General features: G+C 33.0%; 1 protein-coding gene across 1 annotated transcript; it reads left to right on the top strand.

Annotated features, from left to right (window-relative positions):
* The first annotated feature begins 9,590 nt into the window (after positions 1 to 9,590).
* Positions 9,591 to 21,315, top strand: LOC139897094 (transcription factor TCP2-like). The gene is made up of 2 exons (XM_071879747.1): positions 9,591 to 11,125; positions 21,036 to 21,315. The coding sequence occupies exon 1, from the start codon at positions 9,733 to 9,735 to the stop codon at positions 11,083 to 11,085; it is 1,353 nt and encodes a 450-aa protein (XP_071735848.1). The 5' UTR covers positions 9,591 to 9,732; the 3' UTR covers positions 11,086 to 11,125; positions 21,036 to 21,315.
* Positions 21,316 to 22,344: the final 1,029 nt, after the last annotated feature.

Genomic DNA, 22,344 nt, shown 5'->3' with positions numbered 1-22,344 from the left:
TATTCGTGAAAAAGAAGGATGGTAGTATGCGGATGTGCATCGATTATCGGGAGTTGAATAAAGTGACGATAAAGAATCGTTATCCATTGCCTCGGATTGATGATTTGTTTGATCAACTCCAAGGTGCAACTTATTTCTCTAAGATTGACTTACGGTCCGGCTATCACCAAATGCAGGTCCGTGAGGAAGATATTGAGAAAACAGCCTTTCGAACACGTTATGGGCATTTTGAGTTTGTAGGTATGCCCTTTGGTCTTACGAATGCACCGGCGGCATTCATGGATCTTATGAACCGAGTGTGCCAACCTATGTTGGACAAGTCGGTTATTGTGTTCATTGACGACATACTTGTCTATTCGAAGAGTATGAAGGAGCATGAACATCATTTGCGTGGTGTGTTGAAGACGTTGCGGAAGGAGAAGTTTTATGCAAAATTCTCCAAATGTGAATTTTGGCTAAGGGAAGTTCAATTCCTTGGCCATATTGTGAACAAAGATGGTATTCAAGTAGATCCGGGGAAGATTGAGACGGTGAAGAGTTGGGGATGACCGACTACGCCTACGAAAATCCGAAGTTTTCTCGGATTGACCGGTTATTATCGTCGGTTTATCCAAGACTTTTCCAAAATCGCTTCTCCTTTGACAAAGTTAACGAGAAAGGACGCTAGATTTAATTGGGAAAACGAGCAAGAAATTGCTTTCCAATTGTTAAAAGAGAAGTTATGTCAAGCTCCGGTTTTAGTGTTGCCGGAAGGTGTAGAAGACATGACGGTTTATTGTGATGCTTCTTTAAATGGGATCGGTTGTGTTCTAATGCAATGAGGTAAAGTCATCGCGTATGCCTCTCGACAATTAAAGGAACACGAAATAAGATATCCGACTCATGATCTTGAGTTGGCGGCGGTTGTTCATGCGTTGAAAATTTGGCGCCATTACTTGTATGGTGTCAAGTGTACGATTTATTCGGATCACAAGAGCTTAAAACATCTTTTTGATCAACGAGATTTGAATTATCGTCAACATAGATGGATGGATGTGGTGAAAGACTATGATTGTGAAATACTTTATCATCCGGGTAAGGCGAATGTGGTCACGAATGCGTTAAGTCGAAAGGGTCAACATCCGGCGATACGAGTAGGATCGTTACGCATGATTATTACTAACGATTTTCTTGTAAAGCTTGGCGAGACTCAAATCGAAGCTTTTGTTAACAATAAGCATGAGGAACGAATTGGGGGACAAACGAAGTTTATTACCTTAGGTCCGCATGGTTTGTTATCTTTTCAAGGAAGAGTGTGGGTGCCTAAAATGGGAGATCATCGACGAGTGCTACTTGATGAAGCACATAAGTCAAAGTATTCTATTCACCCGGGCGCGACGAAAATGTATCTTGATTTGAAGAAAGAGTATTGGTGGCCGGGCATGAAACGTGATGTTGTAAAGTATGTTGAACAATGTGTCACGTGTTTGCAAGTTAAGGCCGAGCACCAAAAGCCGTATGGTAAGTTACAACTGTTGAAAGTCCCGAAATGGAAATGGGAGCACATTACCATGGATTTCATTACAAAGCTACCAAAGACGGCGAGAACCCAATTTGATACGATTTGGGTGATAGTTGATCGGTTGACGAAAAGTGCCTTGTTTCTTCCCATTCGGGAAACGATATCGTCAGAGACTTTGGCTAAATTATTTATCAAGGAGGTGATATCGAGGCATGGGGTTCCTATATCTATTATCTCAGATCGAGACACTCGTTTCACATCTCGGTTTTGGAATAAGTTTCATGAAGATATGGGTACACAATTGAGAATGAGCACGGCGTACCATCCTCAAACGGACGGTCAAACCGAACGTACGAATCAAACTTTGGAGGATATGTTACGGGTGTGTATTATTGATTTCGGCGGTAGTTGGGATGAGCACTTACCATTGGTGGAATTCTCGTACAATAATAGTTATCATACTAGTATCGGGATGCCACCTTATGAGATGCTTTATGGGCGGAGGTGTCGAACTCCGATTTGTTGGGGTGAAGTGGGTCAAAGAGAAATCGAAGAGCTTGCGGGGATCCATAATACATTTCATGTTTCCCATCTCCGTAAGTGCCTTGCGAATGATTCTTCATGGATGCCATTAGACGAAATTGAACTAAACAACAAGTTAGAGTATGTTGAGGAGCCGATTGCGATACTCGACGAAAAGGTAAAAAGGTTGAGGAATAAAGAGGTGAGAACTTTTAAAGTTCAATGGCGTCGTAGTAAAGGTTCCAAGTTTACTTGGGAGCCCGAAGAGTTTGTGAATGTTTATCTTCCTTCTTGTCATGCGGCTTGGATTGCGAGGGCGCAATCCGGTTCAAGTGGGGGAGAGTTGTAAGATCCTGATTTTTCTCAGTTGGTTGGGACGCTGTCCAACCTGTGGGACACCGTCCAAGTTCGAAGGGCTGGACGCCGTCCGGTATTCTGGACGCCGTCCAGATGTACTGGCGGGCCAGCTGTTCTATTTTAGATATTCTAAAGGGGGTAACTTGGTAATTTCACATGGAGGACGACTTTAAGGCCCCAAAGATCAGTTGGTGGGTGCCTTTACTCCATTTCCATCTACCTTATCCTCTTCCACTTCAAGTTAGAGAGAGAGATAGAGAGATTCCTTGTGTGAGAAAGCTCAAATCGAGAAGGAAGGAGCTTGTTTCGGGTTTAAGCTTGAGTTTTAAAGTTGTTCCTCTTGTCACTAGCTGCGTCGTGATTGCGGTGGTAAGTCATAATCTTGACTTCCTTACTTTAATTGGTTGAAGGGTTAGGGTTTGGGTTAGTGATGAACATAAAACCCATTTGATAACTATTTGGGGGGTTTTTGGGTAAGTTTGGGTCATAAGGACTCAAAGATAACTAACCTAGGGTATCAAGGTGTTCATTGGTGGTAATGAGTCCTAAATGGTTAGTTAATCACAAGCACACCTTGATATTTAGTAAGTGGGTGTTATTCGGGTTGTTGATGACCCAAATGGGTGTGTTGACCTTGAAATGAGTCAAGATGACCCTAGAATGGTGAGTGAGTTGGTTGACCAACTTGATTGTGTGATTGATTATATGCATAATGTAATAGGCACGTCGTGTTGAAGGTTGCGAGCTTGATTAACTCACCAAAGGCATTAAGGTGAGTGGAATAATTATGTGTATATGTGTATGGAGTGTTTATTTGTGAATGTTATGGTATGAACCACGAGCCGGTAGTACCATAGTATGTATGTGACGAGTGTCGTGATGTGAACCACGAGCCGGTAGCATCAAGTGTGAACCACGAGCCGGTAGCACTATAAAATCATGATGTGAACCACGAGTCAGTAGCATCAAGTGTGAACCACGAGCCTGTAGCACTATAAAATGAGGTGTGAACCACGAGCCGGTAGCGCCAAAGTGTGAACCACGAGCCGATAGCACTATAAACGAGTGAGACTCAAATGCGTAGTGGTGTGAACCACGAGCCCGTAGCGTCATAGCATTACGTATGGTGTGAACCACGAGCCGGTAGCACCATAGCGTTTATGGTTAACTATATTATGTGTTGGATATTGTTTAGCATGCTATATATATATTGTGTTGAGTATATGCTAATGTGGTGTTGTGATAGTGTACGAGTTGTTAGCATATTGAGTATGACGGCATGCTATTTGTGTTATATTTTCGTATGAGGTTATATATGTGTATGTATAATTATTGTACTCACTAAGCTTTGCTTACCCTCTCGTTGTTTACTCTTTTTAGTTTCCGGCGTGGACAAGGGTAAGGGTGTTCGGTTGGATTAGTGGCCTCCCGCTTTGTTTTGATAGGGGACGCATTTAGAATGTTTAGCTTTTGAAGTTTGGCCGAGATGTGGGTAGTTTAACCCCAAACATCATGCTCTAGGTGTCGTTTGGAACTTAAACTCTTATGGTCGAACTTGTATTTTTGAATGAAACTAGTAAACGGCCGATGTGGACCCGATGTTGTAAAACTTGGTTTTATGGTGGAAACTTCTTAGTTTAATTATGTTAACATGTTGTAAAAAGGGTTTCGTCTAAAAGTGCCGGGAAGCGGGTTTTCCGCTCACGTAAGTTGGACCCCGTGATCAGTCCCTGGTAGTTCATTGGGACGCCGTCCCAAAAGGCTGGACGCCGTCCTGGCCTTCAGATCTGGACGCCATTCAGAATGCTGGACGCCGTCCAGATGTACTGACCCGGAATTTTTTTTTTTAAGGCGTGTTTTTGGGTATAACAAGGGTTGGGTCATTACATATGGGTATGGAGTGAAACTATGTCTCGCAGCAACGCACGATGATTCTCTACTCGTTATTATACATATACTAATAACTGCACAATTGTTTGTCGTGCTCAAACATACGGCAATGTCCTTTTTTTTTCCTAAAAACTCCTTTTGTTTGTTATTTATTTAAATTTTGTTAGAAAAAAATTTCATTCTTTTATCTACCTTATAAAATCAAATAGGGCACATGACCCGAAAATTAAGATAACACAAGTTATCCAAATTAACAACAAAGGAAGTATCACTTTTGATGATTCAAGAAAACGATTGCGTACTTACATTTAACCTGAAAAAATCGTGATATCAAAAAGTGTGAAATGAAGTAATATTGTCAAATTCACTAACGCTTTTATCATTCTCACATCATTTTCTGTAGTAATGTACGGACGGAGTGGTCCGTAGCTAGTTATTACTACGTCCGTCCCAATTATATAGTCCTGTTTTTCCATTTTTGGATGTCCCAAATTAATAGTCCACTTAAAGGAAAGAGTATATTTGATTGGTGGATCTGGAGAGAGAAAATATTTCATTGGTGGATAAATGAAGTTAGTTGGATTTCCTAAAATTGTGTGCCCTTTTATCTGTGGACTATTAAATTGGGACGGAGGGAGTATTAGTATTAGTATTAAAATTAGAATAGGATAAATGCAGATTATGGTGGGACTTGGGAGCATTGAGAGACATAATTGCTTGTACGGACAAAGCAAGTTTCCCAATTGCAACCAACTTTAACTTTACTAATGCCACTTCCCTATCTAAGCATGATAACAACTACCTTCATTTAATATTAAAAAATATTAGCTTAACATAAACAATATAATATCTAGCTAAACCCTTTATCCTCTTTAAGTATTGAATGCTCTTAACGAGAACTTTGAAATACCTATAGATTACTCTATCTTATAAGCAATGATGGAATGGAATGGAATGGAAATTGAAAAATATATTTTGGGGGCGAAATTCATTTTCGCATATAAGGGTGTTGTTTGTTTTCATGTCTGCAGACCTTATTATGTCTTATGTCTGCGCGTCTGCAGACGTGTTTACTGCAGACAGTTTGTTTTTCTGAATACATAAAATAAAAATTATGTCTTATTATGTCTGCAGCCTCGCAGACTTAGAAATGTGTTTCTAAATGCTGCAGACAAAATTAAGTTATATTGTATACCTAAAAACAAACAGTCTTCATTATTCAGCATACAGCATACAGACCTTCAGACCACATCTTCTTTACAGACATGGTCTGCAGATCTTCAGACAAAAACATCTTAAAAAACAAACAGCACCTAAATGTCCACTACTTTGGAAATAAAATAGAATTATAATTTTTAATTTTAAAAATAAGAGCATAGTTAGTACTACTTCGTTGTTATAAAAACGAATGATTAATCACCTTGATTGAAACTATATATATATATATATATATATATATATATATATATATATATATATATATATATATATATATATATATATATATATATATATATATATATATATATATAATAACAACAACAACAATACCTAATTTCGCGTATGCGAGGTATGATGAAGGTGAAATGTTGACAATCATTTATCTACCCTAAAATAAAAGAGAAGTTGTCTCTCTAACAACGAGTTGAGAAGAATTCTCCACCCACCGAAAGAGAAAATCATCCCCGTCTCTACTCCAGGGTAGAGAGATTGCTTCCGATAGGACGTCCGGCAAAAAAAGGTGAAATAAATAAAACTAAAAATAAAAAAAGACGCCATGAAAATGGTGGGATCAAATTTTCATGGGTTTTAAAACCTGTCTGGGATTCAATTTAGGCCCCACGCGGCAATGAAGTCGCAATAAATCGACGCTTGTTGGTGCCTCAATAAATAGAGCCAAAATTTGTTAAAAACATAACTCGAAATGCATGACATGTGAAAGTTGTTGCGCAAGCAAAGAGCCAATCACCGGTAACAAACCAAACACAACTCATGCACCTTTACGGTCGACATCTCCGAAATCACACAACTAAGTGAAAAGCAACCAAGCTCAGGGGAAAAGAGGGTCGTCCTCAGCAATAGTGGCCCCAAGATGCACCGAACGATGTGGGGCACCTAATCATTCATACATACATACATACATACATACATACATACATACATACATACATACATACGTCGATAAACATACCTGCATACATACATGAAACATACATACGTACATACAAACATATAACCATACATACATACCTACGTAGGCAAACCTAGATAAACAAAAACATCCATATACGTAGATACATACATAGTAATACATAAACCTATGAACAAAAACATAAATATATACCCCCTACAAACAAACAATATATATATATATATATATATATATATATATATATATATATATATATACATACATAGTAATACATAAACCTATGAACAAAAACATAAATATATACCCCCTACAAACAAACAATATATATATATATATATATATATATATATATATATATATATATATATATATATATATATATATATATATATATATATATAGTGAGGATCCAACGAGAACCTTTATAATAAGATAACTTTAAGAACTCACATTTCTACCAAAAGTTAGGGAGGGCACATATTTTAGGCTTATTTAGAACATGTTCGAATTCCTTCAATTTTGCTAGAACTGCTCGATTTTTGTTAGAACTACTCGAATTTTTTTTTTTTAACTCGATTAGAGTTTAAGGTTTAGGGTATATAAACTCTAAGCCCTAAATTCTAAATCGGACTAAATTTTGGAAAAAAAATAATTCAAGTAGTTGTAACAAAAACATAGTAGTTCTAACAAAATTTGAGGAATTCAAACATATTCTAAATAAGCTTAAAATGTGTGTCATCCCTAATTTTTATTAGAAGTGGGAAACCATCTCTTATTAAAAAAAAGTTCTCATTTAATCTTTGCAATATATATATATATATATATATATATATATATATATATATATATATATATATATATATATATATATATATATATATATATATATATATATATATATATATAACTTCTATTAAATCTCTAAAATGATGATGTCATCATTTCACAATCTAACTCTTTATTTTGCTAAAACTTGCCATTTATAAATGTATGGATGATGTCATTAATCTTAACTAATTTAGAATTAAAATATAAGTATTTACTAAAAATATATCTATAGTATCTGATAAATCACTATAATGATAATGTCATAACTAAAGATTATTCAAGCTTAAATAAAATTGAAAAATAAAGAGAAAAATTCTAAGACTCACTTGAAGATATTTTTAAAATAATTAATTATATTATATTTAATAATAATATTAATGTGTTAATTGTATAATACGTGAAGGATTATCTACAACCTTATGATAAAACACCTTCATAACCATATGTACAATATTTTAAACATTATGTACACTCTTATAATAAAACACCTCATGGTCATATGTACAATATTGGAAGCATTATATACAACTTTATGATAATACACTCTTATGATCTATGTACAAACTTTGTAACAAATTGAATAATCTTTTACAAAACACCTTATGAACATATGTACAAACTTTGAACAATATTGTACAACCTTTATATAATAGTTGTATTTTAATTTTTTCAATAATTTCAAGAGTCATTTGCTATTACTAATAATTATTATTAAAAATATAAATACTTCATTTTCAAGCAAACTTTATTATTATAATTATAACTATAATTATTATATTATCATTATTGAAATACAGGTTTTCTCTACGAGATTAATTACGGTATATATTTATGCGAAATACATGTTTCAATAAAAGGTTGTAATGTAGGCTTTTATGACAAAGAAAATAATAATTATAATTAATGAAAATTGGAAGAGAATGGTGGGAGAATAAATGTAGTTCATTTATCTTGACTAAATTAAGTACATCAGTCGAAATCCGTGGTTCCACGGGTCATTAAAGTAAATACCTTTAATATCTACATTCACTTAATACCTAAAACATATCATTAAACTATTTCGTTTAAACAATCCCGTGATTTCACGGGTCATTTCACTAGTATATATATATATATATATATATATATATATATATATATATATATATATATATATATATATATATATATATATATGGCTAATCAAGAAGGGCTATTGGTCTACACAAGACATTGAATAGTGTCTAAAGCAGTAGGTGAAAAAGAAGGAATTAAATTATTATTATTATTTTTTATTTTAAAAAAAAATTGTTAGTTATGAATGTTAAGATCATGTAAAAATTGTGAAGATTTAAAAAAACACATTTAGTGATGAATGTATTATTTTGACCATAAAATGTTCGAAGAGTAACATTTTTCGCGATGAATATTATACCTGACATCATCGGTAATCGGTAATAACATTTATAATGATGAATGTTATTCTTCGAGCGTTTTCTGGTAAAAAATAATAACATTCGTCACAAAATGTCATTTTTTATATGTTCCATATTTTCACCCGATTTTAACGTTTTTGAAACTTTTTTAAAAAGGTTAAAAAAATATGTTCCATATTTTTATTTTTTATACAGTATTTTTTTAAACGTTTATATTTTCATCTGATCTTAATATTTGTGGAAAAAAATTTAAAAATTAAGAAATAATTACTACATTAGTTTACTTTCTAAAATCTAATACACTCTTGATTAAAGAGTATATATGTGTGTTATCAAACGATTATCTCATATTAGTGTACAAATAAATTTTGGACACAATTTAGTTAGGTAATTTTCTCATACAGATATCTACTTGTGAGACGGAAAATATAAAATTTATAAATCTAAATCATTTAGTCAACTTAACCTTTTTTCTTCTAACAATGCTACTCGCTTTTACATACCTACCAGTTTTATACCTTTGTTACAGATAAGACTATTACTAACATAGCACTAATTTAAAAATACATATATACATACTGTATAAAAATGCGAAAAACATGAATTACTTGAATTAAAATTACTACATAAATGTTTCATCCTATATTTGTGTTCAGCTTTACATTCTACTCCGTATGTGATAAACTTACAGGCTTTAGTGCTTTACTTTCTGAAAATTAAAAATAAAAAAGCTTTAAACATAGCTTCCCTTCTGACATTTTCCGTCCTGCTTCTGCCCTTCTGCTTCTTCTGTATCTGCATATATTGATATATACATATATACATATACACATATAGACAATATATACAAGATATACATACACACCACTTGTATCTATATATATGTTTGTGTTTAGATATAGGTCTACAAAAGCCAAACTAGTCATTATTACTGCAATACATAAAACACCCTACCACATCTGTCACTCACACACACCATTACTATTTTCTCTTTCTAAAAAATATATACCATTCTCTTTCTAGATAACATTTTTTGTTTTTATTTTGTTATGATATGAAAGCTTGGTATGGATGTGGATGAAATTCAAAGACAGGTGTCTAAATTCCAAAGAGTTTCTTCAAATGGCAGTACAACCACTACTGATACTTCACAAAAATTAGCTACTAATTTTGACCTACAGAACACCGTCGATGACGGCAACGGCGGCGGAGGAGGAGGAGGTGGAAGAAGAGGAATTGACGTCGTTGTCGGCGGTGGTGGTGGTGGTGGCGGAGTTGCGAGGCTATGCGGTTGGCCAGCTTCTCGAATAGTTAGGGTTTCTAGGGCTTCCGGTGGAAAGGATCGACACAGTAAGGTTTTAACGTCGAAAGGACTCCGGGACCGCCGTGTACGGTTGTCGGTAAGTACGGCTATTCAATTTTATGATTTACAAGATCGATTAGGTTATGATCAACCGAGTAAGGCAGTTGAGTGGCTGTTAAAAGCTGCTTCGAGCTCGATCGATGAGCTGCCGTGTCTAGATCCTTCGTTTTCAGGCGTAATTTCAGATAATTATAATAATAATAATAATTACTTGGATCATCAAGCTGAAGAGAGGAAATTAGTTAAATCTATTGATTTTGAAGATCCGAATGATATTTCGAAATCGCCAGTAGAAAGTAGTACATCTGAAACGAGTAAAGGTTCGGGGCTATCGTTGTCTAGATCCGAAAACCGGATTAGAGCGAGAGAACGTGCGCGTGAATTAGCTTCGAAAAAGGATAAGGAGAAAGAAATCGTAATGAATCAAACGATGAACATCACGGAAGATTCGTCGTTCACGGATCTACTTACGTCCGGAATCAACTCCAACTCCAACACCGGTACGCATTGGATCAGAACGGCGGACGCGCATGTCCGCCGTTCTAATCCAGATTACCTTTTCACCCGCCCACAAAGTTACCCTAACCAATTTATCCAAATTCCTCAATTCAATATCACAAGTGACGACAACCACCACCAAAACCATAACCACCACCATAACCATAACCACCACAACAATCAACAACATCAATTCTCGTTTTTACAAGATAACTTTGCAACAACCACGTCAGGTGGTGGTGGTGGTGGTGGTGGTGGTGGTGAGGGAGAGAGTTATAACTTAAATTTCTCAATTACGTCATCAAGTGGTGGTGTTACAACAGCCCTTGCTCCGGGATTCAGTAGGGGGACCCTTCAGTCCAATTTACCTTCATCGATTTTGCCACATCATCAGCGGTTTCAAGCGTCGTCTATTGACGGATCAAACGCCACAAATCTGCCGTTTTTTATTGTGCCAAACAATGTCCCAGATCATATTCCGGGCGGTTATCATCTTAACTACGGCAACGGTGGAAAAAATAATAATAATAATCATCATAAAGAGAAAACAAAGAACTGAATGTTTGCATCAGTGGGCTGTTTCTTCATCTCCAAATCTGGTAACTTTCTTACCAAATTTTTCATTTCTTAATCTATATTTAGCTATTTTTTGCATACAATTACATATAAGTATTTTCACCTGGAAATTTAACTCACTTGACTATTAATAACCCCAACCAATCGGATGTTATTTTTGGGTAAAATTTACTCCATTTCTAAAAATTGCAATTTGGACATCTGTTTTTGTTAAGTTGGGTTCACCTTGTTTCTTGTAGTTAAGATAGTTTCTGAGTGTAAAATATGAAGTGTTTGAAGCTAGTAATTATTAATTGTTAATTATGTGTTTAATATACTAGTAGTAAATTATTAAGGGAACAAGCTATTTTTGCTTTCTGAATTGATACATGGATGGTATATTGTGATTTTGGATTTATAATGTGGATTGTTATTAAGAGAATTATTAAGAGTTGCATATATTTGTACTTTATCTTAAACTGAGTACATAAATTGCATATTTTTTTAATTAATTAATGAATTAGGAGAAATCAAAATAGGTACTGAACAATTTTTTTTGTTACTGTCGGAAACAAGTATGTTAACCTGCTCGTTGCAGTTGAATTTGAAAAAAGTTACCAGGATGAACTTGCAACATCACATTCATTATAGCAACAGGAAGCACCAAGCCAACAGCTAATTCATATTCAATTCACCTTTTCATTTCTTAAATATAATATAATAAATAATAAATATAATATATAAATATATTTTCAAGGGGCAAAGTCTCTTGTTTAATTTGTACTGTATAAATTTACTTATAAAGTTCACATCTAAAAAGATTCTAGTAAAGTACAAAATTCTTTTTGGGCATCTTGTGATGCATAAATTGTGCTTTTATAATTATTAAAAAATAAAAATAGTGTCCTTTATTTTGTTGCAACATTTTAAATGTAAACATTTATTAAATATTTATCAACCTTTGTTGCAGTTTTTACAACTTCAATAAATAACATATTTACACTCAATAATCAAACATGAACATCCCTTAAATCTTATGCCATACATTCTTCTAATTAAAATTTAAATCTATAAAAATCACATTAATAAAGATTATCGCTTAATAAATATAAAAAATACCACTAATAATCAGCCTGTGTGTAAATAATAAAATTTCCTTTAAGAGTGGCAACCTTTTATCTGTATATATTCCATAAAAAATTGCATGGATTAGTGTGGGTATTTTTAATTACTTTATTAATATGGTTAAACCTAGTTTGATTATGATAAGATAAAGATAACTTATGTTTGTTTTGCTGGGTTTATGGATTCATATAATGTATGTTACCTTTATTTCAAGCATGTCTTTATGAAAAGACAGGTGTTAACCATACACCTTATTATTCATAATCAATATCCACCCACTTCCAATTAAATTCCGACAGATTCCAGATATTTAAATCCTCTAATATTTTTAAATTGCCCATTGGCATTATGTTTCACTGAACCCGAAATTTATTTTTAGTTGCCGGGCTGGGCCGTTTTTGAGCAGTGGGAAATGGCACGCACCTCACCATTTTGCTTTAGGGTTGCTTTTTTTATAGGTGTGACCCACATGGCTTATATATTATTATATTCATGCACGTACGGATGGTTTCTGATTGGTCCAAAAGTAATATGATTTAATAACAAATTATTTTCACACTTTGCGTGCTTGTTTTTTTATTTGGTTTTCACTATCCCAATAATTGTTTTATTTGTAAGTTTCGTATGAATAAGGTATAAATGGATTACTGATTGTTTTATGTGTCGTTCTACATGAATATGAATTAAGTATAAAAGGACTTGGAGTTCTGATTTGTGTATTGTCGATATTTTTTTAGTAATATCAAACACACATTCTTTTTGTTCAAAACATGACTCGAAATTACAATTACTACGTATAAAGTTAGTTTCTTTGATATGCTAGACCATAAACACATTAGTTAAAAGTTACTCCTATAAGATTTAGTATGAAGGTCATAATTTCAATATTATTTTTCACAAATAAAGTTAATTTCTTTGATATGCTAGACCATAAACACATTAGTTAAAAGTTACTCCTATAAGATTTAGTATGAAGGTCATAATTTCAATATTATTTTTCACAAATAAATAGTAGTGTGTTTGGTCAAAAGTACTACTGCATATTATTGACTTTATTGTCCTTAAAGAAATACTTTTGGAGAGAATATATATATATATATATATATATATATATATATATATATATATATATATATATATATATATATATATATATATATATATATATATATATATATATATATATATAGGGGGCAGGATCAATGGGGAAGTAATTAATCGGGGGGAAACGGGGGGAAGCAAAAAAAAATCGTTTTTTTTTTGAAATTTTTTTTCAGGAATCAAGATCACGCGAAAATATGAACATTTAGAAAAGACACTTCGTGATGAATGTTATTATTTAGGCGGGAAAACGATCGACAAAAATAACATTCAAGGTAATATTGTTCGTGAAGAATGTTAACGTTTTTTTTTTTTTTTTTTTTTTGATGTTTTGTGAAGTAAAATTTAGCTCGATTTAGGGTTTAGGGTTTGGTGTTTTGGGTTTATTCCATAAACCCAAAACACCAAACCCTAAACCATAAACCCTAAACCCTAAACTCTAAACCGTTCGTGTTAAAAACTTAATCTAAATCCTAAATCTAAACCCTAAATCTAAACCCTAAACCCTAAATTTCTACACCCTAATATCTAAACCCTATAAACCCTAATATCTAAACCCTAACATCTAAAACCTCAACATACGCTCGAAAAACACGATAATTGTTATATATTAGTTCTTCGAGCGTTTTCCCACCAAAATAAAAATATTTATCATAAAGTGTCTTTATTAAATGTTCATATTTTCATCCAATCTATAACGTTCGTGAACAAAGTTTTTTCAAAAAAACGAAAAAAAAAAAGATTTTGCTTCCCCCCGCTTCCCCCCGATTGGTTACTTCCCTCTTGATCCTACCACTATATATATATATATATATATATATATATATATATATATATATATATATATATATAGTAGAGGGATCAAGTGAGAACTTTTTTTATGTAAGAACCCTGAGAACTCGAAATTCGAACAAAAATTTTTGGCGGACGAACAATTTGGGCTGAGGTCGAACAATTTTGTTAGATGCAACAAAATTGATTTATTCTACATTCACACCCATTATTAAAATCCATTCTATTTCATCTTTCTCGAATACTCCATGTACTCAGCTAAACATAATTCCATTTCTTACTCAAAATCAAACCATATCCACAAATCAATTTCTTTATTATTTTCGACAATAACCATGGTCTCAATTTGTGCCCTAACCCCCAATTTATTTACAATTCATCAAATATGTACTCAATTAGGAGTAATTTTCTGGAAGGAGATAGACTACTCAATTAATTGTAACAATACATACGAGTAAGTTTATTGTTTCGACTTTAAGATCTCCAATTTCTTCTGCAATTGCTACCAACCACAAGTAATTTAGTTACATTGATTCGTGTATCAAAGGAGATACCTTGTATACAGAGATTAAACATAAAAAGGTATTTGCTAACTGCTAATTAATGAAGAAATTGGTGAAGTGAATATAGGTTTGTTGTGGTTTTTAAGTTCCCTCAGGCCTCCAAGAAGAAATTGTTGTGGTAATTGATTTTGATTTTGTTATTTTTTAAAGATGCACAGAAGATGCATCTCTGTGCATCTATGTTTCTACATGAGGTCAAACAAAAAAATGTGTTGTTCAAACAAAAAATGCTTTTGTTCGAACAAAAAAAGATTAATTCGAACAATAAAAGCTCAATTCGAACAAAATTGGATGAAATCAAACATGTTCTATAACTTTTTGTTCTACAACTTGTTGTTCTAAAAAAAGGTGATTTCATATGCATCTATTTTTTTTGTTCGACTGTACTAAAAATTGCTCAATTCGAACAAAAATTGTTTGTAGAACAGGAGCGTAGAAGTGGAATGTAGAATAGAGGTGATTTCATATGCATATGCAATTTTGTTCGACCCATACTGAACATTGTTCGGCCTCCAAAAAATTTTGTTCGACCACCTAGTTCTCATGGTTCTCACGATTGTGGAGTTCTCACTAGATCCTCTCCATATATATATATATATATATATATATATATATATATATATATATATATATATATATATATATATATATATATATATATATATATATATATATATATATATATATATTCGATTGAGTGTTTTCATATATTAATATTATTTATAATTTATGTAATTGATAGTCAAATGCACTTAACTATTTTTTTTTTCATTATTTATATCTGCTTATTTAAGCAACTTAATGAATATTCATTATATAAAAATAAAAAAATAATGTAAATATCAACTTATAAATTATGTTAAATGAAATTGACATCAATACATAACGGCTTATACAATCAAAATTTAGTTTATTTTTGCTGAGTTTGTTTCCGCTATAGACTATTAAAAGCCAATATATTAACCACGCAGGGGGTGTGCCCAAAGGGTGCGCAAGGGTGCGCATAATGCGCAGTTCACTCGGTACCAAGTCTCGCGCTCAGATGGCTTGATTACCCGAAGATTTACCTTCTACGGATGAGCTAATGCGCTCTTTCATAGGAAGAGTTTCCTCTCTTACCAAAAAAATAAAAAGTAAAAAATAAGCCAATATATTAGTACAATTAAAAGTCATAGTGTTCTACTTGATATATGACTGGATAAATTGAGTATTTTTAAGGCATGTAAATACTTGATTGTCGTTGAGTAAACTCATACATGTTCTTTTCTCACCGTTCGAGTTACCTATTTTTAGGTAATATGATGACAATGATGATTACTTTGTGCTTTTGTGTTTTACTCCCTCCATACTAAATAGTTCTATTTTTTTTTTTCTTTTTAGGCTGTCTCAAATTGATAGTTCACTTTTATAAATAGATTAGCATATTAAAAAAGAGTTCTTCTATACCCCTATTTTATATACTTTATACACGTAAAACAAAAAAGTAGGTAAAATTAGGAGTAAAAATGTAAACTGAACAAAAAAATAGCTAAACGACATTATGTTTTGTTTACAATTGTAATAGGTGTTTCGTATGTAAAAGTGAATCTCTTAGGTTATGTTAAGCTTATTAATTTTAAATTTTTTTTTATTGAAAATATATAGTTAGATGCTACAAAAAAGTTTTATGTATACAACAGAGCGGTGGCACCCACAACGAGCGACTGACCATCATGCTTGTTAATATAATTTTATATTGGATGTTTAACTACACGAACGAGGAAAAAATTAACTGTTTACTACACTGTAAGGGCATTAATTCATGGTTAGTAGCAGCAATATATACAACCACATAATTGAGTGACGAGTTTATCTTTTCTTGAAGTTATCTTAAAATTTAATAAGCGGTGTCGTACCAGGATTAGTGAGAGTCGGGGCGGACCTATTATAGGTTGAGTGGTGGCACGGGACACCAGTATGCGATATAGTGGGAAACGTTTAAGTTTTTTACTAGTGACACCAGTTGATAGTGTTAATTTTTTTGAGTTACACCATTGAAATAGCCATTTAGTAGGAAAAAATTGAGTTTTTAACCACCGACACTATTAACTACCAGTCCTAGATCCGCCATTGAGTGAAAGTGATGCCAGATAGAATAATCAACTACCTAAATACGCTCTATGATAACTAGGGATGGCATATGGTTTGGGCCTAGTTTAGGCAACTCCAGATCCAAACTCGATTAAAATAAACTCGTCTCAAACCCGGACCCAGACACGTCCGTTCCTTATTTAGTTACTAATTATCGAGTAAATGAGTTTTCCACCGGTATTAGGGTCCCCATATACTTACGAACTATCGAATAAACGAATTTTCCCACGAGTATTTCTAGTATTTTTTCGGGTGTACGGCCGGGTAATCGGGTATACGGGTCGAATAATCGGGTATACGGGTCGAGTAATCTGGTTTATGGGTCAGGTATATGGATTCGGGTCTTTTTTCGGGTATACGGGCCGGATAATTGAGTTTGTGTCTAAAACCATTCCCGGAACCGGACCTGCAAAAAAGTTAAAAACAATTCTCATACCCGATCCTAGACCCATTTACCTGCCTAAACCCGGCATAAAAGATATTGAGTTTCGAATGTCCCCATCAAGTGCAGATTTTTTTGCGATCCCTAATGGCAACTATGACCAATTTGTCCTAACCCTTCCATGATCCGATTACTGAATAGAGTCGGGGTGGTGGCATTGGGGACCATGTATTTGCTGCACGGTGAAGAAACTTAGTCAATGCTCTAGAGTCATGATTTATTGTCCGTCAAAATTGGTTAAGGTTGAAGTTAGTTCAACTTTTTATTACATTATGATTTAATATTATGGTTCTAAATCCATAAAACAAATTGACCAATTATGTTTAAATTTCTAAACAATGATGTTTATGTTTATGTTTTTTATATATTTACAAATACAATTTTAAAATTAATTAGTTAGATATTAAAAATATTCAATTTAAATACTCTTCAACTCGGTCGAGGGCACCTCGTTGTTGGAATGAATATAGCCCAAACTCGATTCCCACACAAAAGCTTAAGAGTCACTTAGTACTGATAGAAAACTAATTGGTAGTTAACGTTCCGTAGATTTATATGCACGCATTTGTTTTTTTCCATATCTGATGTAGGAGTTTGGTTTGCACCTAACACTCGTATAGCTATTTGTACAACCTAGTTAACATCTGTTCTTGATTACAAACTATTGGGGTACTATGTTTACAAATACAAATTATTTTGTTTATAAAAATATTTAATCCTATAGTCTTGTTATGATTAAATTAAGTATGTGATATAACCATTAGCTATTATTTAGGTTTTCTTACAAGATATAGAGGATTATACAGGCTCATTTTATCTGAAAATATGAAACTTATAAGGCTCTTTTCAAGGGGATTTAGCATTTTGATCAAAATGACTAACTGAGGACCGTAACTAGCGAAAAGTTAGACAATATACTACCCCTGAGTTTTGCATTAGGACCATTGCAAATTTTTCATTCGTGTTGAGGGTCGCTTTGAATACATACCGTGCTATAGTTTTGTACTGAAATTTGTTGCATAGTTAATTTTCCCAATAGTTTATTTCCTTAATTAGGGGCTCGAGAAGACTATCTATTCTTTACTGAAAAATGTTATTGTACATAAGTAATTTTCCCAATAGTTTATTGCCTTGGGGGCTCAAGAAGACAGTATCCAAAGGGTTAAATTGTAACGTTGGGATAGTCTTTCTATAATGAATTGATGATTAAAGGTTTCTGATTTTATAACTCTATGTATGTATGTCCATTATATTTCATCCATATGTGGATAAAATTTTCCAAGTTATCATACTATTAACTAGGCCTGGATTAAGCCAAACCCTATGGACTTTGTTTGGTTTTAAGGGTATGAGAATGGGAAATGAGAATGCAAGTGTTTGTGTTGAGAGGGAATGGGTATCAAAGGTGATGAGTTATGTTAGATCATTTTAAAGAGTAAACATGTATAGGCAAAAGCAGTCAAAAACAAAAAGTGACATGATTGTACTTTACATGAGGACTATGTGGTGTTTCAGATTTTTATTTGACTATCATGCCAGAAGATATATATATATATATATATATATATATATATATATATATATATATATATATATATATATATATATATATATATATATATATATATATATATTGGTAGGATCAAGAGGGAAGTAACCATGCGGGGGGAAGCAAAAACTTTTTTTTTTTTTTTCGTTTTTTGAAAAAACTTTGTTCACGAACATTATAGATGAGATGAAAATATGAACATTTAGTAGAGACACTTTGTGATAAATGTTTTTATTTTGGCGGGAAAACGCTCGAAGAAGTAATATATAACAATTATCGTGTTTTTCGAGCGTATTTTGAGGTTTTAGCTATTGGGGTTTAGATATTAGGGTTTATAGGGTTTAGATATTAGGGTTTAGAAATTTAGGTTTTAGGGTTTAAATTTAGAGTTTAGATTTAGGATTTAGATTGAGTTTTTAACACGAACGGTTTAGTGTTTAGGGTTTCCCAAAACACCAAACCCTAAACCCTAAACTCTAAATCGGGCTAAATTTTACTTCACAAAACATGGAAAAAAAACGTTCATATTCTTCACGAACAATATTATCTTGAGTGTTATTTTTGTCGATTGTTTTCCCGCCTAAATAATAACATTCATCACGAAGTGTCTCTTCTAAATGTTCATATTTTCGTGTGATCTTGATGCCGGAAAAAAAAATTTCAAAAAAAACGAATTTTTTTTTTTTTGCTTCCCCCCGCTTCCCCCCGATTGGTTACTTCCCCATTGATCCTGCCCCTATATATATATATAGATAATGAATGGATATAGAGAGAATTAAGAGTGGAAGAGAACCCATAGATTAAGCTCAATCTACACACAGATTGAGTCAATTTGGCACAGATAGAATCAATCTGCACCCAAATTGAGCTCAATCTGCACCCAGATGATTTATATGCGAGATGGATAAACACATGAAGATGATTTATAGTGAAACAATATTACTCTTATCTAACATTTAGATTGTATTTTAGTCAAGCCGGTAAAACTCGATAGTCGTAGGCTAGTCGGTCAGGATCTTGTAGGGACATTAAGATTAGGGGTGTGTTTGGCACACCAGCTTCTTGGAGCTTATATGAGTTTGAGCATATAATTTTAACAAGCTCCAAGTCATAAGCTTTGTTTGGTAGAAATAAAGAGTAGAACTTATGAAAATCATAGCTCTTAAAAAAATAAGCTACTCATAGTAGCTTATGAGAAAATTAAAGTAGAGCTTATGAATTGAAAAATAAACTCCAACTAGTTTACCACACACTTATAAAAAACAATAAGCTCGACCTACCAACTTCAATAATAAGCTCCAGCTCCAGCAATAAACTCCCGCTCCAGTTAGTTTATTCAAACACACTCTAAGTTGGAGACTAGCACTACAAGAATATTGATAAATGGTCACAACACTTTCCCAGACGACACATGTCTTCCGGGAAATTAGGCTACACGACTATAGTCTTACATTGACCAACTTTGAATTTAACCTACTTTTACCTATTTTGATAGTATAAATCTAACTTTGACCCGTCTAAATGAATTGGACATTTTACAACGTTGACAAGTTAGATTGGCTAATTTGGCATGGTACTTCAATATCCTAGTTAGTCGGAGGACTTTTACGACCATGAATTTTTTTATTTTAGTTTGTTATTTTTTGTATGTCGTATGCAACATGCTCAATCTCTCTTGAAACCAAATGCTCCGTAATACTTTAGCAACTATTCGCCTCGCATTCTTATAAATATATTAGTTTTGTCGGTAGCTAGGTTTTCAAACGATTCACTAGCAGAACTTCATATATGGATGCATTTGTCATGTGTACATATATATAAAAATTGCAGTTTATGTATTATTAAAATAAAAACTAAATCTATGTAAAAACTTGATAAATTGTCCTGATCATGAAAATAATGTAACAGCTCCTCCATGTTAGATACCGAGAATTCTGGCTACTTTTTTGACACCTTCTCATGTATATATTGAGAGATAGTAGAACCAAAGAGTAATGACTGAAATTGCAGGCTCATTAATTTTACAATGTGTAGTCAATTTCATTCAGAAAATGGTTCATGCATGTTGCATCCAAACCTTATTATGCAGACAGTTTAATTACACAAGTATAACATTCAAAACTCATTGCCCAGTTTAATTTTTTGTTTCCATTTAGTTCATGAAAGCAATATGCCTTTGGTTATAATAATTCAGATTATTAAGAGATTTTGTCTAAAGTAATTGAAATTATATGGTGTTTTGCAATTTACAGGTACTGAAGATGGAGAAAGGGTGATTGCAGGTTCATGGCGTGCGATTAATCTATATATATGATGACAATAAATTTAATTTTTATTTAGGTGATGATGATGGTAAGTAAGTTGCAGTTGCATTTGCAGTGGAGGAAGGCAAACATTCTTCCTTAAGTTTGTAGTTTTAAACTTTTAATTATAATTGCTTGCAATGCAATGGCTTGCTTGTGTGTTTTTGTGAGATAAATGTGATGATCGAAATTCTTTTCTTAATATATTCTGTTTTATTATTTGCGTCATGACTCATGATATCAATCATCATGTATTAATCAAACCCGTTTTACGTTTTTATTTTTACTTAATTTTTCATTAAAGTCGTGTGATAGCAGTTGACTAGTTGCAGTTATTAACATAAATTGATGAGTACGCATGAAGCTTAGTTGGAGGTCCACATTTCACAAAGTTACACAAGTCTCCTGCTTGCATGGTCTGTTCCATTTCCCATGCTTCCATTTTATTGCAAGTAGTATTTAATAGAATATTAGTGACTTAGTCTACATTTCACGTAGAAGTTGTAAATTTTATTCCCTCCCTTCGTTTTTTAAAATAACTGTGTTCTGTTTGACTTACCAAAGTCTTTTTTTTCTTCTAAATTTTGACTTTAAATATTTTAATTTATACTTTATAATATTTGAAATTATATGAATTGATTCGATTTTAAAATCTTTTTTCATTGATATAATTTTCATCAAATATTATATAACACAAATTAACATATTTAAAGTCAAAGTTATTTAAGAATGACTCACAAAGTCAAAGTGGGACAATAATTATGAGACGGATGAACTATTTATCTAGTATAAATATTGTATGTTGGCTTTTGAATGGAATTAAGAAAAAGAAAAGTTGCTAGAAGCATAGTCTCTTCCCTCTCTATCTTTTTAAGTTTGCGGTCGACTTGAATAGGATGTATCATCTTGCATAAAGGGTAAACATGACATTTGACATTCATAAGAAAATAATCTTTATATAATTTACTTAAAATTGCGTGTTAGTCATGAATGAGACATTTTCATTGTCCACTAAGTTACTAATACTGCCGTTCCGCTGTTATGTTCATGCCTCACCCGTAGTCGAGTCTATTCGGGTGGATTCGATGTCGTTGTCGACGTGCGTTGACTTTGTCAACCATGGTAAATTGATGTTTTCTGAAGTAGTTCTCTCGGGATCCTTTTTTCCGCTCGAACGGGGATTTGATCTTACTTGACGAGCATGTAGTTCTCTGGTTAGGAGTATTATGTGGTTCTTCGGTGCGAGAGGTTATTTTGA

Source organism: Rutidosis leptorrhynchoides, chromosome 3 (genome assembly GCF_046630445.1).
Source record: "Rutidosis leptorrhynchoides isolate AG116_Rl617_1_P2 chromosome 3, CSIRO_AGI_Rlap_v1, whole genome shotgun sequence".
In the NCBI taxonomy this organism is placed as follows: domain Eukaryota; kingdom Viridiplantae; phylum Streptophyta; class Magnoliopsida; order Asterales; family Asteraceae; genus Rutidosis; species Rutidosis leptorrhynchoides.
Note: the sequence above shows the minus strand (reverse complement) of the source record. Positions and strands in the feature narration are given on the sequence as shown.